The 10,000-nt window shown below is 20.8% G+C and overlaps 1 protein-coding gene and 1 long non-coding RNA gene across 2 annotated transcripts in view; both read left to right on the plus strand.

Moving 5' to 3' along the window:
• The first annotated feature begins 8,035 nt into the window (after positions 1–8,035).
• On the plus strand, positions 8,036–8,865 carry LOC119571375 (piggyBac transposable element-derived protein 4-like). Its single transcript, XM_037918713.1, has 2 exons — positions 8,036–8,660; positions 8,819–8,865. Exons 1-2 carry the CDS (start codon positions 8,036–8,038, stop codon positions 8,863–8,865), a joined length of 672 nt encoding a protein of 223 aa, XP_037774641.1.
• Positions 8,866–8,933: 68 nt separating this feature from the next.
• LOC119571376 overlaps positions 8,934–10,000 on the plus strand; it is a 1,744-nt gene continuing 677 nt past the window's right edge. The window contains exons 1-2 of the long non-coding RNA XR_005228579.1: positions 8,934–8,973; positions 9,097–9,855. This is a non-coding gene — a long non-coding RNA (uncharacterized LOC119571376). The remainder of the gene's footprint in view (positions 8,974–9,096; positions 9,856–10,000) is intronic.

A 10,000-nucleotide genomic window follows, 5' to 3' on the forward strand; every position in this document is an offset into this window, starting at 1 on the left:
ATTTACTTATTTATAATAATGAAATATTTAATATAATAATATATAATAATAATAAATTATTATATATAATAATTATCAATATTTATCAAAATTTCTCATTATTCATTATTATCACTCATTTTTTGTCTATTAATATTTTGTAATTATTACATTATTACCTAATAATTGCCAAAAATCAAGAAATACAAAAAAACGTACATTATGGAGTATATTCAAAAGCTATATTTCGCTAGATTTTGCCTTTTTCGACTTTTGGGAATTATTTTCTTTTACCTTTTTATTATTATTATAAATGAAAATTCCTGTTATTATCATATATTATCATGATTATCATAATATTATATTATACATCATTATCATCATTATCATATTATTATCATTATTCAATTATTATCATCATTATTGCAATTATTATCATTATATATAATTATTGCACTATAATATATAAATTTTGCAAACTATACTAATAACAACAACAATAATAATAGAAATAACAATAATAATAAATACTAACGATATTATAATAATATTTATACATTATTTTAATTAATATTAATTAAGTAATTAATTAATATATATAATAATATTTAATAATAATATATAATAAAAAATAATAATAATAATAATAAATAAAAATTGATAATATTAATATCAAATGTTATACAAATTTTTTATTTCACTTTATTATTATTATTATTGTTATTTACATTGTAATTATATTTATTACCCTAATAATTGCAAAATAAGAATGAAATAGTAATAAAATAATATATATATCAATAACTATAATTTCGTAATTTATATATATATAGAATTATTTTATATATAATAACTTTTATATATAATAATGACATTATTATATATTATTATTATAGATATCACAATATATCATATATAATACATATATATAATATCACATATTAATAATTACAATATTAATAATATTAATTATAGTATAATTAATAATAATATGAGTTAATATTATAATATTCAATAATATAAATACAAACATTAATATATTCATATTATACATTATTACAATTATACATTATTGTAATTATTATATTATTACCCTAATTATTGCCAAATTATACAAGAAATCGAAAAATATTATTGGAGTAAAATTAAAGGCATATTCGTAAAATTTGCGATTTATTGATTTATGAATAATTTTTATACCTTTTTTTATTATAAATGAGAATTCCTTTTATTATATTATTATCATATTATCATAATATATATTAATATATTGCATATTATATAATTAATAATAACATTATATATATAATAATAATTAATATAATAATATAATTATATTATTAATTGAATTATGCATTATAATAATAATAATTATGCAACTATATAATAAAAAACAATAATATAAATAAAATATATAATAATTAAGATTATATATAATATTATATAATATTATTAATTAAATATCTAATTACATAATATTACTATTAATAATAATTATTTTATGTAATATACTAATAATAAAATAATAATAATGATAATAATCAATATAATTTAAATAACTATTATACGACTTTTAACCATTATTATTATTTAATTATTTTTATTACTGTTATTATTACCCTATAATCAAATTTTTGCAATAATAATCAAAAAATCATATAATATAATAAAATAATTATCAATAATATGCTAATAATATATTTATGAATTAATATATATTATATAGTTAATAATGAATAATAATATATAATTATCATATTATTATATAAATATAATATAATATAATAATTATAATAAATAATATAATAATAATATAATCATTAAATATAATTATAATATATATGTAATAATAATTATTATTAATATATATTGATAATATTAATAATTATCAAATATATAAAATTTCATATTACTCACTTTACTCATTATTCATATAATACGATTTTTTAATTATTTTCATATTTACTAATAATTGCAATACAAGAAATTACGTATAAAAGTCATTTTGGAGTCTACTCTAAAAGGATATATCGCATAATTTTGCGCATTTTTCAGACCTTTGAATATTTTTTAACCTTTTTATTATAATGGAGACAATTTCCTGTTATTATTCATCATGTTTATCATGATTATCATCATATATTTTCATATCATCATTACATCATACATTATCATCATTATTGCAATATTATCATCATTATTGCAATTATTATCATTATTATTGCAATTTTGCAGTTATAATATAATAATTTGCAACTATACTAATAACAACAACAATAATAATAGAAATAACAATAATAATAACAATAATAACGATATTATAACAATTATTTATATCATTATTTTAATTAATATTGTAATTACAGTAATTATTACTGTTATAATAATTATTTTTGTAATTATACTACTAGTAAAAATGATATTAATGATAATAATAACAATAATAATAATAATAACGATATTATAACGACTATTAACATTATTATTATACTTATTATATTATTATTATTATTGTTATTATTACAGTTATAATATATGTTTTGGCAATAATACTAATAAAAAAGTAATAATAATAATAATAATAATAATAATAATAATGATAATAATAATAATAATAATAATAATAATAATAATAATAATAATAATAATAGTAATAATAATAATAATAATGATAATATTGATAATATTAATAATCATCAAATGTTATCAAAATTCTCTTTATTCTCACTTTTATCCTCATTATTGTCATGATTAATACGATTTTGGTAATTATTATCATTATTACCCTAATAATTGCCAAAATCATCAGAGAAATTGAAAAAACGACATTTTGGAGTATACTCTCAGAAGGCTATATTTCGCTAGATTTTGCCGCTTTTTCGACTTTTGGGAATTATTTTCTTTTACCTTTTTTTTATAAATGGAGACAATTCCTGTTATTATCATCATTATTATCATGATTATCATCAATAATATCATTATCATCATCATTATCATCATTATTGCAATTATTATCATCATTATTGCAATTATTATCATTATTATTGCAATTATTGCAGTTATAATATATAATTTTGCAACTATACTAATAACAACAACAATAATAATAGAAATAACAATAATAATAACAATAATAACGATATTATAATAATTTAATTATACTTATCATTATTATTATTGTTATTATTATTACAGTTATAATATATGTTTTGGCAATAATACTAATAAAAAAAGTAATAATAATAATAATAATAATAATAATAATAATAATAATAATAATAATAATAATAATAATAATAATAATAATAATAATAATAATAATAATAATAATAATAATAATAATAATAATAATAATAATAATAATGATAATATTGATAATATTAATAATCATCAAATGTTATCAAAATTCTCTTTATTCTCACTTTTATCCTGATTATTGTCATGATTAATACGATTTTGGTAATTATTATCACTATTACCCTAATAATTGCCAAAATTTCATCAAGTAATTAAAACGTCATTAGAGTATATAATATATCTTCAAAAGCTATATTTAACTAATTTAAGTCATTATTAACTTAGGAATTAATTTATTTAATTTATATATAAATGAAGACAATTCTTGATATATATACATATTATCATATACATCAATTTCATAAATATCATTTTATTATCATCATATTATCATCATTATTTCAATTAATATCATTTTGTAATTATTATCATTCCTAATTAATCAATATTCAGTATAATATCTAAAAATTTCATTTGATAACAAACATAAAAAGCATATACATAATTAAACTAATTTGACCATTTTCGATTTTGAATTATTTTTTTACATTTTTTTATTTATAATAATATCCTATTATCAGTAATTATTACATGATTATATCAATATTTTGCAATATCATCATTATAAATGATATATATTATCACATTAGCAATTATTATATCAATATAGATATTATTAACTCATTAAATATTTTAATTATTATTATTATATATTTTATTTTGAAATATATTTTACAATAAACAAATAAAAAATAAAATAATAATAATAAATATAATAACTAATTAAACATATTAACATAATTTTATATATTATATAATATATAATTTATAATAATATAATAATATATTTAAAAATACTAATAAAAAAATAATTATAATAATAATAATAATAATATAATAATAATTAATAATCATAAATATTATATAATAAATTATAATATCACTTTAAATACTAATTAATTATTAATAGATTTTGGTATATTATATCATTATTACCCAATAATCCAAAATATAAAAAATCGAAAATCAATTTTAGCTACTTAAAAGGCTAATATTATATAAATTTTACCATTTATATTTTAAATAATTCATTACTTTTTACTAATTATAAATGAGATAATTTGTATTTAATAATCATTAATGTTATATCACAATTTTTCTTATCTCATATTATCCTCATTATGTCATGATTATCATTTTAATTATTTCAATTATTACCATCATTATTGCAAAATCATCATGAATCGAAAATTATTTGAGTCTACTCTAAAAGGCTATTTTCGCTAATTATACCGCATTAACTTTGAAATATTTATTTAATTTTTTCTAATATAAAGAAATATCTTTATTATCATATTATTAATTATATCAATTATCATTATATCTATTATCATATTATTTCATATTATCTATATAAATTAATAATATATTAATATATCATATTATGAATTAGCATTATAATATAATTTTCACTATTATACAACAACAATAATAATAGAAATAACAATAATAATATTAATAACGATATTATAACGACTATTAATATTATTATTATTATACTTATTATTATTATTATTATTATTGTTATTATTACAGTTATAATATATGTTTTGGCAATAATACAAATAAAAAAGTAATAATAATAATAATAATAATAATATATAATAATAATTGAAATAATAATATAATATAATAATAATAAATAATAATAATAATAATAATAATAATTAATATATAATAATAATAATAACAATACATAATATATTATTAATTAATAATATATAATAATAATAATAATGATATATTGATAATATTAATAATCTTCAAATGTTATAAAATTCTATTATTACTTTTATCTATTATATCATGATATAATACGATTTTGTAATTATTATCATTATACCCATAATAATTCCAAAATCATAAGAAATAAAAAAACGTAATTTTAGATAATATCTCAAAAGCTATATTTCGCATAATTTTAGCTTTTCACTTTTGGGAATTTTCTTTCTTTTTTTTTATCTAAATATTGTCTATTCATACATTATTATATCATATTATATCAAAATCATAAATCAACATTATCTCATTATCTCATTATCATCCATTATCATCATTATTGCAATTTATTCATCATTATTCATTTTGATTATTTTCAATTATTGGTTATAATAATAATTTTCTATATAATAACAACAACATATAATAGAAATAACAAAAATAATACATATACTATATATAATATTATTTATATCATTATTTTAATTAATCGTATTAAGTAATTATTATATTATAATATTATTTTTGCAATTATACTATTAAAATGATAATAATGATAAAATAACAATAATAATTAATACGATATTATAACGACTATTAACATTTATTATTATACTTATTATTATTATTATTATTATTATTGTTATTATTACAGTTATAATATATGTTTTGGCAATAATACTAATAAAAAGAATAATAATAATATAATAATAATAATATATAATAATAATATAATATAATATAAATAATAATATAATATAATAATATAATAATAATATATAATAATTAATAATAATAATAATAAATAATAATAATAAATAATAATATAAATCTTTAATATTATTAATTAATATTTCATGTTATAATTTATTATTATCTTATACTTAATTAAATCATTAATATATATCAAAATTCTTGATATATCTCAAAACTATTTATCCTATTATTGTCCATTTTCGACTTTTGGAATTATTTTCTTTTACCTTTTTTTATAATGAGACATTCCTAATTATCATCATATTATATATTATCATAAAATATATCATTATCATCATCATATTCATCATTATCATCCTTACATCATTTCCTATTATATCATTTGGAATTATTTATCATTATTCTTATTTATTATTATATGCAGATATTCGTTATTATCATCATTTTCAATATGATACATCAATATTATCATTATATGCATATTATCATAATATACATAATACATCATTACATCATTTATTGAATTATTATCATATTATTGCAATTATATAATTATATTATTATTGTTATAATATTATTTTCAACTATAACTATAACAAATGATAATAGAAATAACAATAATAATAATAATAATAATAATAATAATAATAATAATAATAATAATAATAATAATAATAATAATAAATAATAATAATAATAATAATAATAATAATAATAATAATAATAATAATAGTAATAATAATAATAATAATGATAATATTGATAATAATAATAATAATGAAATGTTATCAAAATTCTCTTTATTCTCACTTTTATCCTCATTATTGTCATGATTAATACGATTTTGGTAATTATTATCATTATTACCCTAATAATTGCCAAAATCATCAGAGAAATTGAAAAACCGTCATTTTGGAGTATACTCTCAAAAGGCTATATTTCCCTAGATTTTCCCACTTTTTCGACTTTTGGGAATTATTTTCTTTTACCTTTTTTTTTTTATTATAAATGGAGACAATTCCTGTTATTATCATCATTATTATAATGATTATCATCAATATTATCATTATTATCATCATTATCATCATTATCATCATTATCATCATTATCATCATCATTATCATCATTATTGCAATTATTATCATCATTATTGCAATTGTTATCATTATTATTGCAATTATATCAGTTATAATATATAATTTTTCAACTATACTAATAACAACACAATAATAATAGAAATAACAATAATAATAACAATAATAACGATATTATAATAATTATTTATATCATTATTTTAATTAATATCGTAATTACAGTAATTATTACTGTTATAATAATTATTTTTGCAATTATACTACTAGTAAAAATGATAATAATGATAATAATAACAATAATAATATTAATAACGATATGATAACGACTATCAACAATATTATTATACTTATTATTATTATTATTATTGTTATTATTACAGTTATAATATATGTTTTGGCAATAATACTAATAAAAAAGTAATAATAATAATAATAATAATAATAATAATAATAATAATAATAATAATAATAATAATAATAATAATAATAATAATAATAATAATAATAATAATAATAGTAATAATAATAATAATAATGATAATATTGATAATATTAATAATCATCAAATGTTATCAAAATTCTCTTTATTCTCACTTTTATCCTCATTATTGTCATGATTAATACGATTTTGGTAATTATTATCATTATTACCCTAATAATTGCCAAAATCATCAGAGAAATCGAAAAAACGTCATTTTGGAGTATACTCTCAAAAGGCTATATTTTGCTAGATTTTGCCGCTTTTTCGACTTGTGGGAATTATTTTCTTTTACTTTTTTATTATAAATGGAGACAATTCCTGTTATTATCATCATTATTATCATGATTATCATCAATATTATCATTATCATCATCATTATCATCATTATCATCATTATCATCATTATCATCATCATTATCATCATTATTGCAATTATTATCATTATTAATACAATTATTGCAGTTATAATATATAATTTTCCAACTATACTAATAACAACAACAATAATAATAGAAATAACAATAATAATAACAATATTAACGATATTATAATAATTATTTATATCATTATTTTAATTAATATCGTAATTACAGTAATTATTACTGTTATAATAATTATTTTTGCAATTATACTACTATTAAAAATGATAATAATGATAATAATAACAATAATAATATTTCGATTCCCGATGGGCCTTCAGTCGAAGAGGGACCAGAGGGAATGGTGGTCGACGGACCCGTTGATGTCCTCATCGGTGTTCGCCAAGACGATGACCAGGGACCGCTACGATGCCCTGACCTCCGCGCTCCACTTCGCCGCGGAGGATAGGCTTTGGAAGCTGCGCCCTGTGTTAGACGTCTTGGAATCGACGTATCGATCCGTCTTCGTCCCGAACAAGAACGTGACCGTCGACGAGAGCTTGTGGGCCTTCAAGGGGTGTCACCACGCCATCCAGTACAACCCGAGCAAGAGGGCTCGGAGAGGGCTGAAGGTCTACAAGCTTTGCTCGTCTGACGGTCCAGAGGCAGGGTATACGGCGGCCTTCAAGATCTACATGGGGCAAGACCGCGGCGTATTTCCATCCAGCAAGAAGGCCATCACCGACCTGCTGGAGAAGGCAGATCTACTCGACAAGGGGTACCAGTTACACACCGACAACTGGTACACCTCCCCGACTCTCTTCCATTACCTGCAGGCCCGGAAGACCAGTGCAGTTGGGACGGTACGTCTCAACCGGCGTGGCATGCCCTCGGACCTGCAGGCGAGTCGGGGACAAATCGATTTCCGGTCCAGCAAGACCGGAATCATCTGCCGTCAGTGGGTGGATAAGCGTCCAGTTACGATGCTTTCCACCGCCCACACCAGCAAGGTCGTTACCCTGCCTCCCAACCGCCGAGGGGTGGAGAGGTCGAAGCCTGAAGTTGTCGTTGACTACAACAACGGCATGAAGGGCGTTGACCTCTCGGATCAGCTGGCGCAGTCATATCCATCGACGAAGAAGACCGTCAAATGGTATAAGAAAATTTTCTTCTACCTATTGGATATGACTACGACCAACGCGCTGGCTATCCACCGGGCCCTCGGCGGAGTTCCGCAAGGAACTCGTTCGAGGATTGCTGCAGCAAGGTAAAGCATCTGACCTTTTGTTTTTTCTTTATTCTGATAATTGAAATGTTATATTCAATGTTTTACATGTTCTTTTTTGAGAATATGTTTTACAGTGTCTTTTTTTTCCTTGCATCTTTACAGGCGGTCCCCGTGGCTCCTTCCGGCGGAATCCTCCTCAGGCTCGCCACGAGGAGGAAGTTACCCAGCAGGCACACTTGCCAGTTGACACACCGCATCGTCGGTGGCGTCGGTGTGTGCTCTGCTGGAGGAACCACCGGCGCAGGAGGGAGACCAGGGTGATGTGCAGTTGCTGCGGCACCTCACTCTGCCCAACACCCTGTTTCCAGGCATTCCATGCCTGAAGGTGGTTGGGCAACAGAAGTTGTAAATAGTGTAAAATATGTACATAGTTTCTATGTATTTATTTATTGAAAATGTAAAAACACCGTGCTTTCAGGCATTTCATGCCTGAAGATCATTTGAAAATGATAAACATTTGATATATTATGTAAATAATGTATATATTACCTATGCATAGACTTTCTATGTATTTGTATTTGAATTTTTGAAAAAAATAAAATTGACGTTTTACGCTATGTTTCGATCTCACGCACAGACAAACCATTGATTTGCACACTAAAATGTGTGATATACACGTAAATTGGACTTTATACTATAGTATAAGAAAATAAAATCGTTCATAGGACATACAATAAAGATACAGTAAGTCTACAAACTTTTACATGTTTCTGGAGTACAAAAACTTTAGGTTGCGGTTACTCGCAAACCAACCATAGGAGCGCGCTGAAACTTCGCGTGCGTGATGAGGCGGCCCGGGCGCGACGAGCGCGCGCTCCCGTCTAGACGAGAGTTGCCTGCTTCTATTTCCCGTCTAGTTAGGTTTAAAACATTGTTCCGACCCGGCCCTATTGATTAAAAATTTTAATTAAGGGAGGAAAAGCATATCGGATACGAGTTTTAAAATATTAAAGGTGAGTTTCCTAGATTGACTCGCTCTATTGTTTGCATATATTATTTTCTCATA

This window comes from Penaeus monodon, unplaced genomic scaffold (assembly GCF_015228065.2).
Source record: "Penaeus monodon isolate SGIC_2016 unplaced genomic scaffold, NSTDA_Pmon_1 PmonScaffold_609, whole genome shotgun sequence".
NCBI lineage: Eukaryota > Metazoa > Arthropoda > Malacostraca > Decapoda > Penaeidae > Penaeus > Penaeus monodon.

Excerpts from the sequence above, each read along its gene's own strand:
- LOC119571375 (XM_037918713.1), top strand. The coding sequence starts at position 8,036 with ATGGGCCTTCAGTCGAAGAGGGACCAGAGGGAATGGTGGTCGACGGAC. Across the intron at positions 8,661-8,818 it reads CAAGACCGGAATCATCTGCC|CTGGCGCAGTCATATCCATC; the intron begins GTCAGTGGGTGG and ends CTCTCGGATCAG.